A 23822-nucleotide genomic window follows, 5' to 3' on the forward strand; every position below is an offset into this window, starting at 1 on the left:
TAGAAGAAGCAATAGACACAGGCAGGGAATCCTCATGAATACCACGACAGCCCCAACTTGAGACTGACATAGCCTTCCAGTCCAGGACTGGATTATGGGTCTGTAACCATGGCAGCCCTAAAACGACCAAATCATGCATTTTATGTAAAACCAGGAAACGTATCACCTCGCGGTGTTCAGGAGTCATGCACATGGTAACCTGAGTCCAATACTGCGGTTTATTTGCTGCCAATGGTGTAGCATCAATACCCCTAAGAGGAATAGGATTTTCTAATGGTTCAAGAGTAAATCCACAGCGCTTAGCAAATGAGAGATCCATGAGACTCAGGGCAGCACCTGAATCTACAAACGCCATGACAGGATAAGATGACAGTGAGCAAATCAAAGTTACAGACAGAATAAATTTAGGTTGCAAATTACCAACGGTGACAGGACTAACAACCTTAGCTATACGTTTAGAGCATGCTGAGATAACATGTGTAGAATCACCACAGTAGTAGCACAAGCCATTCCGGCGTCTATGAATTTTCCGCTCATTTCTAGTCAGGATTCTATCACATTGCATTAAATCAGGTGTCTGTTCAGACAACACCATGAGGGAATTTGCGGTTTTTCTATCACATTGCACCGAATTAGGTGTCTGTTCAGACAACACCATGAGGGAATTTGCGGTTTTGCGCTCCCGCAACCGCCGGTCAATTTGAATAGCCAGTGCCATAGTATCATTCAGACCTGTGGGAATGGGAAAACCCACCATAACATTCTTAATGGCTTCAGAAAGGCCATTTCTAAAATTAGCGGCCAGTGCACACTCGTTCCAATGTGTCAGCACGGACCATTTCCGAAATTTTTGGCAATACACTTCAGCCTCGTCCTGCCCCTGAGACATAGACAGCAAGGCCTTTTCTGCCTGAATCTCAAGATTGGGTTCCTCATAAAGTAAACCGAGCGCCAGAAAAAACGCATCAAGATCAGCCAATGCCGGATCTCCTGGCGCCAGCGAAAAAGCCCAATCCTGAGGGTCGCCCCGTAAGAACGAAATAACAATTTTTACTTGCTGAGCAGAATCTCCTGATGAACAGGGTCTCAGGGACAAAAACAATTTACAATTATTCACGAAATTCCTAAACTTAAACCTGTCTCCGGAAAACAGTTCAGGAATCGGTATTTTAGGTTCTGACCTAGGATTTCTGATAACATAGTCTTGCATGCCCTGCACACGAGTAGCCAGCTGGTCCACACTTGTAATCAAGGTCTGGACATTCATGTCTGCAGCAAGCATAGCCACTCTGAGGTAAAGGGGAAGGAGAAAAAAAAAACTCAGAATCTTCTTTCTTATAATCCCTCTTCTGCAATGCATTAAACATTTAATACTGGCCTGGCAAACTGTTATGACCCCAATGGCGAGGGTCTCAGAGGAACGTGGAAGTCTGCAGAATACAAAAATCCAGCTCATAGGGCAGTGGTAACTGGGTTGACCATATATCTACTCCTAACGCCAACACTAGAAGTAGCCGGGGATCATTCCTACGTTGATTCTAGATGACACGCGCCAGCCGGAGAATCTAGCTACCCCTAGTAGAGGAAAACAAAGCCCTTTCTTGCCTCCAGAGAAAGGGACCCCAAAGCTGGATAGAAGCCCCCCACAAATAATGATGGTGAGGTAAGAGGAAATGACAAACACAGAAATGAACCAGGTTTAGCACAGAGAGGCCCGCTTACTGATAGCAGAATAAAGAAAGGTAACTTATATGGTCAACAAAAACCCTATCAAAATCCACACTGGAAATTCAAGAACCCCCGAACCGTCTAACGGTCCGGGGGGAGAACACCAGCCCCCTAGAGCTTCCAGCAAAGGTCAGGATATAGATTTGGAACAAGCTGGACAAAAATACAAAACCAAAACAAATAGCAAAAAGCAAAAGGCAGACTTAGCTGATATAACTGGAACCAGGATCAGTAGACAAGAGCACAGCAGACTAGCTCTGATAACTACATTGCCAGGCATTGAACTGAAGGTCCAGGGAGCTTATATAGCAACACCCCTAACTAACGACCCAGGTGCGGATAAAAGGAATGACAGAAAAACCAGAGTCAAAAAACTAGTAACCACTAGAGGGAGCAAAAAGCAAATTCACAACAGGTCCCTTTTGTTCCCTTTTCCTTGGGAAGAAGGCGGCTGCCATCTCATGTTCTGCATCTGTTTACTAACTTGCAGTCTCTCATGTCTCAGCTGCTCTACCTCTCTTAGGTATGCGATGCGATATTCCAGGAGCACGCGGATATTCCCTAGACTCTCCTTGGACCCGACAACAAGGAATGGAACCATCCCATCTTCACCCATCTGGGCCTCGTCATCAGCCGGAATCCTCAGTCTCTTCACACCGGATATATTCACAATCTCCTGCATCACTTTCCCAAATCTCCCAATGACTTTCGCCACCAGAGCTTTGGGCACTTGGACTGTGTCTTCCACCAAGCCCAGACGACTTTGAGCTTTCCTGGCTTGCTCCAAACGTCGAGTGGCCTCATTATTCCTCAACAGGATCATCTGTTTCGTGCGGAGGCACTGTAGGTGCATATCCTTCAGGACAGCCACCCGCTTCACTGTGACCTCCTTAGTCGACAGTATCACCAACTGTTTCGTCTCTAGTGCCCAATGCACACTACACGCTTCTACTGCCTTTTTAAAGGCCTCATGCACACCCTCTCTGGTGCATGCATCTTGCGCCTCTTCGGGTACATCTATCACGCACTTGAAGAGCGGAGCCTCACTCTCCTCAGGAACGGATGGCTCTTGCTTTGCCATCGACCTTTCCATCAAGACATCTGCCACAACCGGGTGACTATCTTGTTCGGCTCTTAGCGCACACTCTTCTTCAGCTTTACCCTCTTCCACACCCCTGGTCAAGATGGGCATTAGCAGCTTCACCTCGTTACCACTCTGGTACTGGCACGGTAAGTCTGCGACCTCCACCTCTTTCTCTTGTAGAGGGCCTTTTAGTGCTTCTCTGAGCACTTCCATGTCTTCCTTTAGGGTCTTATACATACTTTGCCATGTGAACAGGTGACCTCTGAGCTCAGAGACTTCCTTCTCCAGCTCATCCACCCTGTGCTCAGCCGCTTGTCTCAGGACCCTTTCTCGTTCGACATGTTCTTTCACTGTCTCTTTAATCAGCTCTATTTCATGATCCTGTTCTCTTTTGGCTAACACATGTCGCATTGTCACTTCTTTAAATATATTTTCAGATGGGCCAGCTTGCTCACCCACACTCTGCCGCTTCAGAGTTTTACCTATCTCTTCATTAACAGGTTCAACCCTCTCTTGGGCTTCAGTAGTGACAACCTTAGCCTCGTCCACATTCACAGGGACTTCAGAGTATTTCACACACTCCAGGTCCTCCGCATCTCCCATCAAATCTTCACAAGGTGCAACTGGTTCAGCCCCTTTGCCTCTTTTACATCTTCGGCGACGGGAGGAAGTTTTGCTACTTATACCAGAGTCAGTCTTACTGCCCTCTTTTCCGCTTTCATCACCGTCTGAATGGGAGTCACCACCACCCGATCGGTCATCCAGGAACCAGCCGTCCCCATCTAAACAGGTCACATTTTCTGGAATAGCTGCCACCGCTATCATGACTTCAGCCTGTGGAGCCCTGTCGTTTCGCTGTGTCAGTATCTCTGTTAGCACAGCGTCATACTCTGCTCTAGCGCTTGTTACTGGCCATGACATGTCACAGTCACCCCCAGAGTCAGTCTCAAACCCTACAACATGGTGAACCTTCCTGCTGCTCCCTAACCGGGTGTCAGCTTCAGGGGCTTCAGCCACGTCACTTACAGTCTTCTTGGGGTACACATCAGGTGACATGTCTGTAAGTTGGGCAGACGCTCCCTCCCCACTGGTCAACCCGACATTTGACCATTCAACTTTGGGAGGAATACATGTTTTAGGGTTCGCGACCCCACCAGCAGAGAGCCCTCCATTCTCCTGCGGTAAAGAAGCTTCCTTCTCCCACAAGTCTGTGAACAGCCTAGAGTCACGGCCAATTATCACTGGACAGGGTAAGGTCGAGACTATGGCCACATCATGGATTGCACTGTCCTTGGCCGTCTCAAGGACCAACCTAGCCACTGGATAGCTCTTAGTGTGCCCATGGATGCAGGTGACCCTGACCCTCCTATCGGGTATTTCGAACCCCTCAGGTGCAACCCTCACTAGAGTCACCGGGCCCCCAGAATCGACCAGTCCGTACATTTCCATCTCATGTACCCGCAGGGCACACCCCCGTAAACTTTCACCAGGTGGATAGCTCACACAGCATACCGGACACACATAATTTACATGCCCTGGGTACCCATTTATCTGCGGTACCTCTTTGGGATGCTCTGCCTCCTTTTGGGCAAATGCTCCGCTTTTTGACACCACCCCTGTTCGGGATACAGCCCCCTTTTGGGATTCCACCCCTTTTTGGGCTACTACCCCTGTTTGGGTTACCGCCCCTTTTTGGGACTCCGCCCCCTTTTGGACAACCATCCCCGTTTGGGGTCACCGCTCACTATTAGGGATACTCCCTTCCCTGGGACACACCCCGTGGACTTCCCCACGGCACTCAGGCCCCAGTTCGCACAGTACACCCCAATGTCTCTGGGCTTCTACTGGCCCTTTAAGAGTCTGCACAAACTGAGGAAGAGAAATTTTTATTTTTTTTCTATATGTCACTTCACCAGCTCCTGCTGGTACCGCCACAGCTCCCGCTGCAGTCACATACAACCGGCACCTCCGGCTGCAAACCACAAGCCACTGCTGCTGCCACTGCAGCTCTGGCTGCTGCGGAACCTCTTGCTGCAACCGCGGCTACTCTCCACAAGGCTCTACCGCAGACTTCGTGGACCCGCCGATCCACAGCAAGCCGCTTGTCCCCTTCGTGGACCCGCCGATCCACAGCAAGACGCTTGTCAGCTTCGTAACCCCGCCGAGTTACAGCCAGACGCAATCTTCGTGGCCCCGCCGAGCCACAGCAATTAACTCCATGTGTGCCTGGACCGTTGCCCGCTTCGAGCACCATATGTAAGATTGCTCTTACTGAGTGTATTGGGGGACACTCACTTGGCCGCGATATTCAGCACACGGGCACGGTTTTTTCAAAACAAAGCAGTCTATATGGTTTATTATGGCATCATAAACCACAGAAAATATGAATAACCAGCACACAGTCTTTACATTAGTCTTCACACCATAGTATATGGCTTTAAACCGCGGTCACTAAACACACTGAACCTCTCTGTCCAGTTATTGTGGGTGACCGCACGCCATACAGTTGACTAATGTCCATGGAGCACAACAGGCACCAACATACGACACTACGGTTGCAGCAACTAAACACGCTGGTCCTCCCTTGACCAGTTACCGTGGGTTACCACACAGTTCGTATCACAAGTACCCACAGTCTGTACAGGTACCTGACGGGAGCTCCTGCTCCACCTGCTGACTCCTTGTCAGTCCACTGGGAAAACTGCCTCTCGGGAATCACCAACTTGCCTTTGCGGCATATCTAGTTAGTCCAGATCCACCGGAGGACGGTAGCTTCCCCAAGTTTCATTGTGCGCTGCTCAGGGATCCGGTCCTCCACCCAGGACCTCCCACGCCAGTATGTGCTTTCCAGGAAGCCTCCTCCCAGGCTTCCAACACAGGAACATACACAGGGCCATGTGACCCCCACCCTGGTCACATTATGTACCTTCTAACCACACCCCATAGGTGAGGTATATCACATGGGTTGGTCATGTGATCCTGACATCATTGCAGGTCCTCAAAAATACCCACACTGCCAAATAGGGAAAAAGGTACAGTAAGTGCCCTCACCCAGTGGTGAGGTATGTGGGTAGCCAGACCCTCCCATCTCTCATAGCTACCCGCAACCCGGACCCAGGTCCACTAAATGACATCATCAGTGCTTACGTACTCTAATGACAAGATACTCCGGGTTGCATCACAGGGAGCATCCATCCCTGTGACACATACCTCCCATTAACCACAATGCCGGACACTGTCTCACTATCACATCCATGCACACCTATGGCCTTAATATACCTCCGTGCGTATACTGGGGAGACCATGCAGCGCCTCCTACCTGTTACAGGGGTCACTGCATCACAGTATGTAGTATGTATGTTGTATGTATGTAGTATGTAAGTATGTATGTAGTATGTATGTTTTTGTTTTGTTTTTTACATTCAACACATTAGCCAGATGATGGGACTACTACTGTCCCATCATTGGCTAATGTGTCAATCACTGCCATTGTAGCAGACATAGCCCGATGGGACTTGTAGTCCCATCGGACGATGCCTGCACACAAACACAAAGATGCCCGGCAGGCCACACAGACCCCCGAGAGGCCTGTACAGACCCCCGGCAGGCTGCACAGACCCCGGAGAGGCCCGTTCAGATCCCCAGTAGGCCGCACAGACCCCCAGCAGGCCGCACAGACCCCCGAGAGGCCCGTACAGACCCTCCTGGCAGGCCCACACAGACCCCCCCACGGTCACGCACCGCCCACACTCCATTATAGTGCATCATTGCACTATAGGAACTTTCAATTCCGGTATCCGATATCTTAAAAGTATCGGAACTCAGTATCGGAACTCCGATACAGCGAATATCGTCCGGTACCCGATATTTGCAGTATCGGAATGCTCAAAAAAAAACATTTCTAATTTTATCAAGTACCATATGGTAGAGATTTTTTAAAAAAATGAGAACAGTGTTTTCACTGAACTTTGTATAAATCAATAGAACAAATATACGAAACTTTGTAAAGTATCATATCAGAGAATTAAGCTTTTTTCACCATTTATGAGTTATTTCTTCCCCTGCATTCTGAGCTCATCATCTACTCGTAATAAAAACAGCTCAACTTCATCTTGCTCAGACAAGACGGACTACAAGCTCACGTTGGTAAGATACCCCTTTTACTGTACTCTATGAAGCGCAAGAGTTAATAAAAACTGGCACAGGGAAACCCAGAAAGATAATGCTGAGATTGATAAGTGTTTTACATCTCCTTAGAGCTGGATACACATCTACACAGCCCGATACTGTTGTATAATTTCCTTCAAGCCCATGCTGCTTCTGTGTACTAACTATGGAAATAAACACATTAATCCCTCTGTGTGCAGTACTTTTTATAGGAGACATAATATCAGTCAGTGTCCTCCCCTAGCTCAGAATCAATTCCAAAGTAAGATATAGAACCTACAGATGGGAAAGCTGATAAAAGTGCAGGATACAAGCCCTACATGACATACAATGGTGTTATTCTCTATGTATACACACCACAGCCTATAGGAAAAGTTGTTTGTAGATAGAGTATGCTACTTTAGCGGTTAAAATACAAGATTTCAACAATTTGCATTTAATACTTACCAGACAATCCCCTCGAACACAGATATTATGAGAATCTTTATACGAGCATCGTGTTCCATCATGTGCTAGTCTTTTCATATACACCACATCTCCATTTTTTTTTGACTGACAGTAAAGATGACATCTTTCTTTTTCTGAAAGAAAAATAGAAAACTATTGCTTACTTAATTCAACACAGTTTTCAGGGGTAGAGCAGTCCGCACCCTTACAAATGTAGAGTTGTAATGGCATTCTGAAGTTTTGTCAACAGACATTGGACCTGCCTGACATGGGATTATTTTTTTTTAGGATTGTTGCCAATTATTTTCTTTTGTTTTGGTCAGGGAATGGAGAGAGATAGGTTATTAGTCAGATTGGTTTAGCTGTACTATCGCTTATGTCCAAAGCATATGCTTAATGTATTTTTGATATGTTCATATTTCTTTTTTATGTACAATGTATATGATAATGCATACACTTCATGTAACTATACAATATATCCACTACATGCTACTACATAATACATTCACTACATAATACTACGTAATACATCCACTACATGCTACTACATAATATATCCAATGCATGCTATACATAATACATTCACTACGTGCTACTACATAATACATTCACTACGTGCTACTACGTGATACATCCACTACATGTTACTACATAATACGTCCACTACCTGCTAGTACCTGATACATCCACTACATAATACATCCACTACGAGCTACTACATGATACATCCACTACATGTTACTACATAATACATTCACTAGGTGCTATTACATAATACATCCACTACATGCTGCTACATAATACATCCACTACGTGCTACTACGTGATACATCCACTACATGTTACTACATAATACATTCACTACGTGCTATTACATAATACATCCACTACATGCTACTACACAATACATTCACTACGTGCTACTACGTGATACATCCACTACATGTTTCTACATAATACATTCACTAGGTGCTATTACATAATACATCCACTACATGCTGCTACATAATACATCCACTACGTGCTACTATGTGATACATCCACTACATGTTACTACATAATATATTCACTAGGTGCTATTACATAATACATCCACTACATGCTACTACACAATACATCCTGTTGTGAATTCCACTCTTGGGCTCCCTCCGGTGGTTGTAAGTGGCATTTTTGCGAGTTCTGCTCTTGGGCTCCCTCCGGTGGTTTTAAGTGGTACTGCTGCTCCTTGGATTTAGTAGTCAGCAGCTGCTTCCACTGATTGTCTTTCTGGCTTCACTATTTAGCCTGGTTCTATCCTTCAGCCTGTGCCAGTTGTCAATGGTTCCTGGTTGGATTCACATCTCTGCTTGGATTTCCCTGATATTCTGACCAGTTCAGCAAAGATAAGTCCTTGCTTTGTTCTTTTGCAGTCCACTTGTTGTGGACTTAATCTTTCTGCACTCTCTATGTTTTTTCTAGTCCAGCTTGTCAGTATGGATTTATTCAGTTAAGCTGGAAGCTCTGGGAAGCAGATTTACCCTCCACACCTTTAGTCAGGTGTGGAGATTTTTGTAAACTCTGTGGTGGATTTTTTCTAGTTTTTAATACTGACCGCACAGTATTCTTTCCTGCTCTATTTATCTAGTTAGACTGGCCTCCTTTGCTACTGGTTTCATTCTGCGTATGTAATTTCCCTCTCCACTCACAGTCAATATTTGTAGGGGGCTGTCCTATCCTTTGGGGATTTTCTCTGAGGCAAGATAGCTTTCCTGTTTCTATCTTTAGGGGTAGTTAGTCCTCCGGCTGTGACGAGGTGTCTAGGGAGTGACAGGAACATCCCACGGCTACTTCTAGTGTTGTGTTAAGCTCAGGAACTGCGGTCAGTACAGGTACCACCTCCTCCAGAGCACGTCCCATGTTACTCCTAAACCACCAGCTCATAACAACATCCACTACGTGCTACTACGTGATACATCCACTACATGATACTACATAATACATCCACTACATGCTACTACATAATACATCCAATACATGCTACTACATAATACATTTACTTCATGCTACTACATAATACATTCACTAGGTGCTACTACATAATACATCCACTACATGCTAATGCATAACACAAACTACATGCTGCTCCATAATACATCCACTACATGCTTCTACATAATACATCCACTACGTGCTACTACATAATACATCCACTACATGCTAATGCATAATACATCCACTACAAGCTACTACATAATACAGCCACTACATGCTACTACATACCGTAATACATAATCTACAAGCTACTACATAATACATCCACTACATGCTAGTATATAATACATCCACTACATGCTACTACATAATACATCCACTGCAAGCTACTATATAATACATCCAATACATGCTACTACATAATACATCCACTACATGCTACTACATAATACATCCACTGCATAATACATCCTCTACATAATACATCCACTACAAGCTACTACATAATACATCAACTACGAGCTACTACATAATACATCCACTACAAGCTACTACATAATACATTCACTACAACCAACTACATAATACATCCATTACATGCTGCTACATAATACATGCACTACATAATACATCCTCTACATAGTACATCCACTACATAATACATGCTCTACATAATGCATCCACTACATGCTACTACATAATACATCATCTACATAATACATCCACTATGTGTTACTATATAATATATCCACTAAGTGCTACTACATAATACATCCACTACATACTACATCCACTCAATGGTACTACATAATACATCCACTACATAATACATCTACGGCATATTACTAAAAAATACATCCACAACATAATACATCCACTACATGCTACTACATAATACATCCACTACATGCTACTACATAATACATCCACATGCTAACACATAATGTATCCACTACATGTTACTACGTAATACTACCACTATATGCTACTACGTAATACATCCACTACGTGTTACTAGATAATATATCCACTAAGTGCTACTACATAATACATCAACTACATACTACATCCACTAAATGGTACTACATAATACATCCACTACATGGTACTACTTAATACATCCCTTACATGCTACTACATAATACATCCACTACATGCTACTACCTAATACATCCATTAAATGCTACTACATAATACATCCACTACGTGCTACTACCTAATACATCCATTAAATGCTACTTCATAATACATCCACTACATGCTACCACATAATATATCCACTACAAGTTACTACATAATACATTCACTACATGCTACTATATAATACATCCACTACATGCTACTACATAATACATCCAATAAAAGCGAATATATAATATATCCAAAACATGCTACTACATAATACATCCACTACATGCTACTACATAATACATCCACTACATAATACATCCTCTACATAATACATCCACTGCAAGCTACTACATAATACAGCCACTACATGCTACTACATTCACTACAAGCTACTACATAATACATCCACTACATGCTACTATATAATGCATCCACTACATGCTACTACATAATACATCTACTACAAGCTACTATATAATACATCCAATACATGCTACTACATAATACATCCACTACATGATACATCCACTACATAATACATCCACTACATACTACATCCACTCAATGGTACTACATACCATCCACTACGAGCTACTACATAATACATCCACTATGTGCTACCACATAATACATCCACTACGAGCTACTACACAATACATACGCTACGTGCTACTACATAATACATCCACTACGAGCTACTACATAATACACACACTACATGCAACTACATAATACATCCTCTACATAATACATCCACTACATGCCACTACATAATACATCAACTACGAGTTACTATATAATTCATCCACTACGTGCTACTACATAATACATACACTACGTGCTACTGCATAATACATCCTCAACATAATACATCCACTATATGCTACTAGATAATACATCCACTACGTGCTACTACATAATACATCCTCTACATAATATACATAATACATCCACTACACGCTACTACATAATACATCCTCTACATAATACATCCACTACATGCTACTACATAATACATCCTCTACATAATACATCCACTACATGCTACTACATAATACATCAACTACGAACTACTACATAATACATCCTCTACATAATACATCCACTACATGCTACTACATAATACATACACTACGAGCTACTACATAATACATCCTCTACATAATACATCCACTACATGCTACTACATAATACATAGACTACGAGCTACTACATAATACACACACTATGTGCGAACTACATAATACATCCTCTACATAATACATCCACTCCATGCTACTAGACAATGCATCCACTACGTGCTACTACATAATACATCCACTACATGCTACTGGATAATGCATCCACTACGTGCTACTACATAATACATCCACTACGTGCTACTTTACCACTGCATGTGATATTTACAAAGCTTTTGTTTTCCTTTCTTCCATTTTTTTCTCCAGATAAATTACTTTTTTGAAAGGTTAACATATGTTTCCAAATGCAAAATAAATTTCTGATATTACACCTATCCATAATATGAAAAGGATTTGATCACTTAATCAAGGTACTCTGCAGACTTTTCATTTTGACCAGGAAGATTTATTTTATCCAGTAGGTAACCTTAACTTTTTTTTTTAAAACCTCTTCCCCAATACAGACATTTTTTTGTGTGTGTTTTCATATTTTTCTCCCATTTTTTCAAGAGCTAGATCTTTTAGATTTTTCCTTCGATACAGCTGTTTTTTTCTAGGACGAGTTGTGCTTTTCAATGGCACCATACATTTTTTTATACAATGTACTAAAAACGGGAAAAAACTTCCAAGAGCTGTGAATTTGCCAGAAGAAAGAAAAAGCAATTCCGACCTTGTTTTTTTAGTTTTATTTTTACAGCGTTCATAGTATTGTGAAAATGACGTCCGGGTCAGTACGATTACAGCAATACTCAGTTTGTTTGTTTTTCATTTTAGTGGAGTGGTAAAAATAATAATTTGTGAAAAACAGTCTTTTTGTTTTAGTAGTCATTTTTCAAGACCAGCGACTTTTTATTTTGCTATCAATAGAACTGCATGAGGGCTTTTTTCTGCAGAACAAGCTGATATTTTTATACAATTTTGGAATATATAAGATGTTTTTATTGCATTTTTTGTGGTGTTGCTGCAACTTAAAAATTGCAATTTTGGAGTTTCAATTTTTTTTTCTTTTTACGTTGTTTACTAATCAGGTAAATTAATTTTATATGTACAGACATTGTATTAGTGTCGTAATTTGATCAGAATTGTTCGATCATTTACATTACTTTCGTCTGTCGTTGCTGAGGGGCCAATGAGTGGGAGAAACGGCATGGGCCATACGCTGTGAAAGCCACTCAGCCCACTCCAAACACCTGCTCCTGGTATATTATATATAGGATATTAAAGATGGTAATAGCCATAAATCAGTGTGCACCTGTCATAAATTTCAGGGGACACGCAGTAGGATGGGCTTTGTAAAGATCATCTACTTGAGACAGATATCAGGTCACAGCAGATTCCTGTCAGCCATCGTGAATGTGCATTCCTGACAGGACACGACAGAGCGCTCGAGCTGAGTAAAGCAGAAGGTAACCTTTCTTTAGCTGACCAAGAATGAACAGCCATCTAGTCACCCTTAACTCTTTACTGCTGTGCAGGGAGTACGTTTGTCTAGCTCTTCATGCAGTCAGTCTTAGGATGGTTGCAGGGCCGGACTGGCCATAGGGCACTTCTGGCAAATGCCAGAAGGGCCGGTGCCAGTGGTGGGCCGCTCAATCCGCCGCCCCCGCCGTCGCATTCAACTATACCGGCGTATAGACGCCGGTACAGTTGAATGCAATGATGGAGGAGAGAGCGTCTACAGACGCTCCTCTCCCATCATTCCCCGCTCTGCCTCTGACACTGCAGGTGCGCGATGATGTCATATCATCGCGCACCTGCTGTGTCCCGGGCAGACTGCAGCTGCTGAGACAGGAGCAGGAACCAGGAAGCAACGCTGGGCACGAGGAGAGGTGAGGAGAGTTTTTTTTTTTTTCTGGACTGTAGGGCCATTCTCGGAGGAGGGGAGGGGAGGAAGAGAAGAGATGTGGGCTGTATATAGTTCTCTGTGGGCTGTGCTCTGTGCTGTATACTGCTGTGGGCTGTATATAGTTCTCTGTGGGCTGTGCTCTGTGCTGTATACTACTGTGGGCTGTATATAGTTCTCTGTGGGCTGTGCTGTATATAGTTCTCTGTGGGCTGTGCTGTATATATTACTTTGTGGGCTGTGCTGTATATATTACTTTGTGGGCTGTGCTGTATATATTACTCTGTGGGCTGTGCTGTATACTACTGTGTGGACTGTGCTGTATACTTCTACGTGGGCTGTGCTGTATACTACTGTGTGGTCTGTGCTGTATACTACTGTGTGGTCTGTGCTGAATACTGCTGTGTGGGCTGTGTTATCTACTACGCGAGCTGTGCTATAGTATGCAGGCTGTGCTGTATACTATGCGGTTTGTGCTATATAATATGCGGGTTTTGCTATATACTATGGGGAGTATATTATATTCTATGGGGGAGGCCATGTTATGTACTATGTGGCTGTGTTATATACTATTGTGGGGGTATATTATATTCTATGGGGGAGGCTGCGTTATATACTATGGGGGGCTGCATTATATTCTATGGGGGGCTACATTATATATTATGGGGAGGTGGGCTGTATTATATTCTATGGGGGTTACATACTCTGGGGTGGCTGCATTATACTCTGTGGGGTGGCTGCATTATACTCTGGGGTGGCTGCATTATACTCTGGGGTGGCTGCATTATACTCTGGGGTGGCTGCATTATACTCTGGGGTGGCTGCATTATACTATATGTGGGCTGCATTATACTGTATCGAGGACTATGGGGAATACGTTATACTATATGAAGAACTATGGGGGGCATTATACTATGGGAAGTGAATTGTACTACATAGATGACTGTGGCGGTGCATTATACTATATGGAGCACTATGAGGATTGTATTATGCTATATGGAGGACTATGAGGATTGTATTATGCTATATGGAGGACTATGAGGAGTGTATTATACTATGTGGAGGACTGAGCAGTGTATTTTAATATATGGAGGACTATAGGGAGTGTATTATACTATATGGAGGACTATGGAGCACATTATAATATATGGAGGACTATGGGGTGTATTTTACTAAACAAGTAAAATGCTGCATATTCGGATTGTTTTTGCTGGAACAAAAAGCCTTGTTGTCAGCAGCACATTGCCAGTGTAAACTGTAGATGTGCTGCTGAAAACATGATACTGTATGGTGATCTATTAGTGATCGTTCTGTCTCATCATTATTCCTCAGCTGGTGGAAAGAGGCCGGGAAACAAGCGTTGAACAACTTCAGTATTGTCGATCACACTCGTTTAGCGGCCTGAACTCAGCGCACGTAAATACAACAGAAAGGCTTCTGTGTGATGTGCAATATGTTAGCATTTGGGGACCCATTTTAAACTTTGCCTAGGGCCCCACTTTGCCTAAAACCGGCCCTGCCTACAAGTGTACAAAGATATTATACAGTCACCATGTGACAAGTGGGCCTGTGTAACTTCAAATGCCAGGGCTGAATTTTAGTCCCAGTCCGGCCCTGGATGGTTGCATAGTGCTAGATGAAAATTACCATCTTTTAAATCCTGACAAAATGCAGTAGATAAAGCACACCTTTTGCTGAATAAAGGTATTTAGAAAAATATTTAATATTTAAATGTATTTTATTTATTTTATCACATTTTTAGGAGAACCCTCTTAACCCCTTCATAACATCTACCATACATGAATGGCGCAAATCGAAAGGGGGTGTATGGAGCAGGCTCACACAGCGAGCCTGCCCTATAACTGGCACGTGATGGCTGTCTATTACAGGTAAGACCAGCTGCTAACAATCGCAGGTGGAACGGTTAACAGCAGCTAACTTGTTAAATTCTGCATTAATCACTGACAGCAGCATTTAACACGCATGCATTCATGTCATTCTCTGCGCCCATTAGCGAACCCCATGATATAATCACAGGTCGCCGATGGGTTGTCATGACAGCCAGGGGTCAGCTAATGACTCCCATGCCTGTTACTATAGAGCTCCTTTAAAACCCTGCCTGCGGCCAAGTTTCTAAGAAGACTGTGATTTTTGCTATATGCAGCAATGCTGTGGCATTGCTGTATATAACACAAGCAATCGGATGATCGCAGCTTCAAGTCCCTTAAGGGTGCTAACACAAACAGTGAAAAGTAAAAACAATGTTTTAAAAAATATGAATATAATTTAAAAAAAAACACAAAAGTTGAAATCACCTTCTTTTCCCCCCCATTGAAAATAAAGATATTAAAAAAATACATATATGAGGTATCGCCTCATTCAGAAAAGTCCAATGTATCAAAATATAAAAATAATGAACCTCATCGGTAAACACCATCAACTAAAAAAATTCAAGAATGTTAAAATTATGTATTTTTGGTCAGTGCAATTCCATAAAAAATGCTGTAACAAGCGATCAAAAAGTTACATCTATCCCAAAACGGTACTAATAATAAACGTTGTACTATTAGAGATCTGAGGGGTGCTCACTGCGAAAGGAATTTGGTGCTCAGAAGAAAAAAAAACAAATATTCAAAAAATTAGAAAATCTTCGGCACTCAAAAAGGAACAGTTTGTCATCCAATATTCATTTGAAAACTGGTACCCTCAGTTACTTCTTGGTTGTTTTCCAATTATCCTTTTGGAGTTCCTAGATTTTTAACAGTATGTATATCTTTTTGTATATGTTTCCGTAACAGATTTGGCTTGAGAAAGGCATGTGATTGCCGAAATGTCGCAGCGGAAGTATATCTGTATATACCAGTGTCCTGTACCTTGTAAATGTGGTCGACGACTTGCTTCTTTTGTTTTCATATTTATATTGGATGACAATAAACTGTTCCTTTTTGAGTGCTGAAGATTTACTAATAAAAACGTTGTCTTGCCCCACAAAAAAATATCACAAGGCTCCATGGCCTAAAAAATGAAAATGTTACAGGTCTTGGGAAATAGCGACCCAACCAAGTTTTTTTTTTGCAAATTTCTAATTTTGTTTTCACTACTAAAATGATAAAAAAATTGGACATGTTAGAAAGCGCTGTAATAGAACTGATGAGGGAAATCATATTGGCAAAGTCATTTTACCACAAAATGTACACTGTAAAATAAATCCCCCAAAATAATTGCATTTTTTCACAATTTCACCACACTTGGATTTTTTTTCCCCATTATCCAGTATACTATGTGGTAAAATTAATGGTGTCATTCAAAAATACAACTTGTCCCGCAAAAAAACAAGCCCTCGTACCAATAGAGTTATGGCTCTGGCAAGAAGGAAAGGAAAAAAAAAATGGAAATTGGCTGTGGCATGAAGGGGTTAAACCCAAAACTTTTTTTTTTTTTCATTTTAGAAGGATAAGAATAAGGCAAAAACAGGAATAATCTGACAGTTTTCCACTAATAAAGAAAGTCATACATTTACATTTGTCAGGAAGCCATTGCAAAACTTTTTATTAAATACAAAATTTACCATCTGGATGTTCGTATGGAGTCCACTGATGTTTAGTGTTCTGATATTCAAAAAATGGGTCCCATTGTCTGCACTGTTCTTCTCTAAAGTCCTCCGAATCTTTCCTACACTCTTGCGTATGACAGAGCTGTAATTCATAGCTTGGTCCTGCACATGAACGACCTCCATTAGATGGGCTAAATATAAAACAGTATAAGTTTGAGCAACGCAGACAACATTATTCTAAGCAACAGTTTTGTCAAATAAAGCAAAATATCAATGGCCCGATTTATCAAGGTGTGCACAGCAGAGCTACTCAAAAATTATGCAACTCTTGTCGCTTTTACGTCAGTCCCAACCGTTTTGCCAAAGTGGGTGGAGCTGGGTGGAAAATTTATCAAAATTTATGTCACTTGTGGTATACGTTACGTCACAAATGTATATCAGTCCCTGACTGGAGTAACGTTTCCGGCAGAGGCGCAAGAGGATGCAACTAATTCATTAAGTATCTAATAAATCGAGACCTAAGTGTCCAAAAGATGCATTTGTTTTTACATAAAGATCTAGCCTTTAGCAATGATAAACTTACGATTTTCCAGAAGATAAGCCAGTCTGCTTAGGTGTACCAATGCACTTTTTATTTCTACATTAACCGTCAATTACAGAAACTACAGGGCAAAATAATGACTCACTTGAATAATAAGTACCATATTCACAGCCAATTGTTTTGGCCTTTGCAAAAGGTCAAACGTAACAAAAACAATGTTGAGTGTCACATGGATTATGCTACGGATTAAATATTAAGTAAAATATTAAGCAAACATTTACAAGCAGGGCCGACATCAGGGCATTACAGCCCCTCTCATCTGCTCACCGGGCCCCTACCGGCAGCCGCAGGCTGAACCGGGCCCATAGCGGCGGCCGGCGCTGCAGCTTTTTAACGTTATTGAGGTGCGGGCCCGCACGTCAATAGTTAACAGCCGCCAGCCAATCTGAGGCTGGCAGCTGACGTCAGCCGCAGCGTGCATGTCGCCGGCGTCTGACGTCATTGTCAGTCGCCGGCGAGTGCACGCTTCAGCTGCGTGGAGAGAGCAGGAGCGCGGCAGGTAAGCAGAACTTTTTTTTTTTTTTTAATTTTATTTTGAGCGGCGATCCGGGGGGCCCAGGGCAGAAAGCTGGACACACTGGGGCAGAACGCTGGACACACTGGGGCAGAACGCTGGACACAGTGGGGCAGAACGCTGGACACACTGGGGCAGAACGCTGGACACACTGGGGCAGAAAGCTGGACACACTGGGGCAGAAAGCTGGACACACTGGGGCAGAAAGCTGGACACACTGGGGCAGAAAGCTGGACACACTGGGGCAGAACGCTGGACACACTGGGGCAGAACGCTGGACACACTGGGGCAGAACGCTGGACACACTGGGGCATGACTGGAGACACGGGGGCATGACTGGAGACACGGGGGCATGACTGGAGACAGATGGGGCATGACTGGAGACAGATGGGGCATGACTGGAGACAGATGGGGCATGACTGGAGACAGATGGGGCATGACTGGAGACAGATGGGGCATGACTGGAGACAGAGGGGGCATGACTGGAGACAGAGGGGGCATGACTGGAGACAGGGGGCATGACTGGAGACAGAAAGGGCATGATTGGAGACAGAGGGGACATGATTGGAGATGGGGCAGAATGGTGATACGGCATGATTGGAGACACTGGAGGCAGGATTGGAGACGGATGGGGCAGGATGCATACGATGGAGACAGATGGGGCAGGATGGGGAGATCATATGGGGCAGGATGGATACTCATTAGGGCAGGATGGGAGCATATAGCTGACGCCAGGAATGAGACACACGGAGGCTAGGATGGCGAATATTATTACCATAGGGGCTAATTAAGGGATATTATTACTGCAGTGATGTATTTATTTTATTTTTTGAGTACACTGTTTTAAATGGAGGGAAGGTCCTATTACTGTGTAGAGTGATACTATGTCGCCTTCTTCATGTGGTGTAATGTAGAAGTTGGGAAAATTAAGTAATGTGTTCTGCAAGTGGAACTCAAGATAACTGTGTTATTTCCTGCAGAGACGAGTCCTGGCTGGATGAAGTGATGGTGGTCTGTGCGGGATGAAAGATGAAGGACTTCACCTAGAGACGTCACTGGTGAGTCAGTGTGTTACCTATACACTGACACTATACACTGTATACTATATACAGAGGTCCTGTGTATAATGTCACCGGTGATCACTGGATTACCTATACACTATATACAGAGCTCCTGTGTATAATGTCACTGGTGATCACTGTATTTCCTGTACACAGACACTGCATACTAAGTACAGATCTCCTGTGTATAATGGCACTTATGGTGATAGTATTGTGGGTTTTTTTTTATTATTGATCAGTATTGTAGTATTCAGTCACTATGTGGTGGTAATATGTGGTCTGGTCATGATGTTGTGGTATTTGTTCCTTGTATTTGATATTATTCGATCACTGTGGTGGTAATATGTCATCTGGTCATGGTGTGGCAGTATTTGTGCCTTGTAGATAGTATTATAGGTCACTGTGGTGATATGGTGTCTGGTCATGGTGCTGTGGTATTTGCTCCTTGTATGTGGTATTATAGGTCATTTTAAAAATTGAAAAATAAATAAAAATATACCTAAATTTTCTTGCATATTTTAACAAATATTTAATAGGTTACAGTAGAGTAGGGCCTGGCCAAAAGTGTCTACCTTGTCATTTTGGTGGCTTAAAAAAATCTTTTGGCCAAAACAAAAGCTGCCGGCTATATGTGTGATATGGTGATGGGAACTGTCAATGTGTGATAGGTGAGAAGTGGAGATTTTCCAAGAGAGAGCGGTGGGACTATGGACAGTTTGAGGGGTGGAGCGTGGAGGCGGGGCTGGGGTGGAGGATGGGCAGAGTCTCAAGGGGGCCCCGGAAATTTTGCCAGTATGGGGCCCCGAAATTTCTAGTGGCAGCCCTGTTTACAAGTATACTGTGTCTTTAGGCTACAGCTCCCAAGAAGCGAGGGAAATCAGGGAACTGCTAAGGCTAGACACAACAGAAGTGACTGGTAAAGCCAAAGACTGGCAGAGAGTGCCTTAGGCAGAAACACAGGCAGTGTTAAGCAGTTACTGATTTTTTAATATTAAGAACTGTAGACAAGCAGCTGGCAGAATCCTGGATAGAAGATGATGAGAGGGTTAATAGGATCAATATTTGGGCCAAGGTTTTTTTTTAGGAATGATTAGATGAGATGGGTGGAATTAGTCATTGCCAACCTCCAATCCAGGAGGTGCAGCTGGTTTAAAAGGGCAGCTGAGCTGTTCATTCATTATGTAAGAGTAGAGGTCCAAACATATTTGGGTCTGTGTATGCAAGGTGAAGGAACTGCACATGTTGCTTAGACTCCGCAAAATGCCTAGTATTGGACTTTGAAAACTGAGCAGTTGAACCGCTCTGCTTCTTAATCTGCTGTATGAACTCTTGTTTTGTTATGATTTTCTCCAGGAAGTTTATGAAGCTAATAAACCTTTCTGGTGGGACAAAAAAAAAGTGTGCCTCTCTGAACGCTGCCAACTACCGAAGAGCTAAATCCCTACAATTGGTGAAGAATGTGGGCACAGAATTCCAAGAACCACAGGTGATTGCTGGATAAAGTCTGTATATCCTGGGTGAAGGCAGTGTCACCATTGCTAATACAGTCTGAAAGTATGGAGGAGCTTGTGAAGCAATTAGTCCAGGTGCAGCAACAGCAGATGCAGCAGCATCGACATCAGATGAAGCAGTATCAGCCACAGATACAACAGATGTAGCAGCAATATCAGCAGCAAATATCTCTCTTGACGGAAACTGTCCGGGGCAGAGAGACAACACTTTCTACCAGCCAAAGGGACAGTATCCCTCTGAGGTGAACAGTATGGGAAGCCTTGCAGAAAATGACAATGAAGGATGATGTTGAGGCTTTCCTGACTATTTTTGAGAGGGTCATCAAAAGGAGTTAATCAGCCGCACTCAAGTGGATGCAAAGTGAAACATTTAATTCTTGTATAGAAAAATCACACCACAAACAAAATAATGCCAAATTGGTGAATGACAATACGTTAAGCAGCGAGTAACGTTTCGACCTAGTCCAGGTCTTTTTCAAACATCGCTAAATTTAACCACAGGCTGGAGAATATAGTTGCAGCTTATGGATTGTGGGGAGATAAAACAGAGGGGGCGCGGCTTAAATTCCTGTTAGTTGAGTTACTGCCACTCTGTTTCCAAGGCAGGGGGAGGGCTGGGGTATGGGTCCCAGTGGCCAAACGAGGCTGTCCTGCAGAGTGATGCACCACTACCGCTGCAACACTCTGAGTGACTGTGAATGGTGTCTTACTCCGGGAACTTAGTGACTCTAGTAGGGGCCACACTACCACATGTGTAAGTCCCCGGGAAGGTTGTTTGTAATCAAGTGTATTCATGGAGACAAGAAATGTCCTGTGGCCCTGGTCAACATGTACCCAGACTGCTGGTACATGTCTCAAAAAGTGGGACTGATCAAAAACCTGTCATATCCTATAATTGTCAGTGGTGATTTTCCCGTTTTGGGATTTGTAGGGGAAAGAGGTATTGCCTGGTAGCTCAACTGATAACCAGGTCACAACTGAAAAAACCTCATGACATGCCACGGCTGACGAACATCCGTTATCAGTACTGGTTGGAGACAAGGAGGAGGAAGCATCCACTGAAGCCAATGTCCCAAAGCTGGAGGTGTCCAGAAGAACTTTGGAAAAGCCAAACTCAGAGACTTTGGTAAAAATAATATACTAGGAGGGAAAAGTAAGGGTGCTAAATGTTGTTCCCCAGCAGCTAGAACCAGTGTTCAGGTTCCATGTTTGGCTAAGCATAATGATCAGTCATGTCAATAGACCAAGGTGACGGGCCAGGCAAAAGAGCGCCTCTTGAAGGTATGATCAAGGGGGTATACTCCATTGACTCGGGTGAAACAATTTAAACCTGGGGATCGTGTGCGGGAGTTGGTACCAATAGTGGGTAACAAATTCTTCACTAAGTGGCCAAAACTCCATGAAGTGCTGGAAAGGGTTGATGAAGGCCATTATAAAGTTTGCCAATCGAAGAAAAGGAAGCCACACCAGGCATGTCATATTGACTTGGTCATGCCTTGGCGGGATGGGGTTAATGGTTGGTTGGGTAAAGATGCCCAGCCCCCGGATTTGGGCAGAGGGGGAGGGTATGTAGACAAACAATTGGCAGAATTCTGGATAGGAGATTCTGAGAGGGTTAATACACTGCTCAAAAAAATAAAGGGAACACTAAAATCCCACATCCTAGACATCACTGAGTTAAATATTCCAGTTGTAATTTTTTATTCATTACATAGTGGAATGTGTTGAGAACAATAAAACCTAAAAATGATCAATGTAAATCACAAATAATATCCCATGGAGGTCTGGAGTTGGAATGATGCTCAAAATCAAAGTGGAAAATGGAGTTACAGGCTGATCCAACTTCATTGGAAATGCATCAATACAAGGAAATGATGCTCAGTAGTGTGTGTGGCCTCCACGTGCCTGTATGACCTCCCTACAATGCCTGGGAATGCTCCTGATGAGGCAGCAGATGGTATCCTGAGGGATCTCTTCCCAGACCTGGACTAAAGCATCTGCAAACTCCTGGGCAGTCTGTGGTGCAACGTGAAGTTGGTGGATGGTGCGAGACATGTCCCAGATGTGTTCAATTGGATTCAGGTCTGGGGAATGGGCAGGCCAGCCCATAGCTTCAATGCCTTCATCTTGTGGAAACTGCTGACACACTCCAGCCACATGAGGTCTGGCATTGTCCTGCATTAGGAGGAACCCAGGGCCAACCGCACCAGCATATTTTCTCATAAGGGGTCTGAGGATCTCATCTCAGTACCTAATGGCAGTCAGGCTACCTCTGATGAGCACATGGAGGGCTGTGTGGCCCTCCAAAGAAATGCCACCCCACACCATTACTGACCCACTGCCAAACCGGTCATGCTGAAGGATGTTGCAGGCAGATCACGCTCCATGGCGTCTCCAGACTCTGTCACATGTGCTCAGCATGAACCTGCTTTCATCTGTGAAGAGCACAGGGCACCTGTGGTGAATTTGCCAATCCTGGTGTTCTGTAGCAAATGCCAAGCATCCTGCACAGTGTTGGGCTGTGAGCACAACCCCCATCTGTGGACGTCGGGCACTCAGACCATCCTCATGGAGTCGTTTCTAAAAGTTTGTACAGACAAATGCACATTTGTGGCCTGCTGGAGGTCATTTTGCAGGGCTCTGGCAGCGCTACTCCTGTTCCTCCTTGCACAAAAGCTGAGGTAGCAGTCCTGATGCTGGGTTGTTGCCCTCCTACGGCCCCCTCCACATCTCCTGGTGTACTGGCCTGTCTCCTGGTAGCGCCTCCAGCCTCTGGACACTACGCTGACAGACACAGCAAACCTTCTTGCCACAGCTCGCATTGATGTGCCATCCTGGATGAGCTGCACTACCTGAACCACTTGTGTGGGTTGCAGAGTCCGTCTCATGCTACCATGAATGTGAAAGCACAACCAACACTCAAAAGTGACCAAAACATCAGCCAGAAAGCATTGGTACTGATATGTGGTCTGTGTTTTCCACCTGCAGAACCACTCCTTTACTGAGTGTGTCTTGATAATTGCCAATAATTTC

The 23822-nt window shown here is 43.6% G+C and overlaps 1 protein-coding gene across 2 annotated transcripts in view; it reads right to left on the reverse strand.

Annotated features, from left to right (window-relative positions):
- The window catches only part of LOC143776550 (A disintegrin and metalloproteinase with thrombospondin motifs 2-like), a 793125-nt gene that overhangs the window by 284669 nt on the left and 484634 nt on the right, over positions 1–23822 (reverse strand). For both annotated transcript variants that reach the window (XM_077266022.1, XM_077266023.1), the window contains exons 12-13: positions 17118–17293; positions 7427–7560 (exon numbers count right to left, since the gene is read on the reverse strand). In XM_077266022.1, coding sequence (XP_077122137.1) covers positions 7427–7560; positions 17118–17293 — 310 coding nt within the window. The remainder of the gene's footprint in view (positions 1–7426; positions 7561–17117; positions 17294–23822) is intronic.

The sequence above is a fragment of the Ranitomeya variabilis genome, chromosome 5 (assembly GCF_051348905.1).
Source record: "Ranitomeya variabilis isolate aRanVar5 chromosome 5, aRanVar5.hap1, whole genome shotgun sequence".
Taxonomy (NCBI): domain Eukaryota; kingdom Metazoa; phylum Chordata; class Amphibia; order Anura; family Dendrobatidae; genus Ranitomeya; species Ranitomeya variabilis.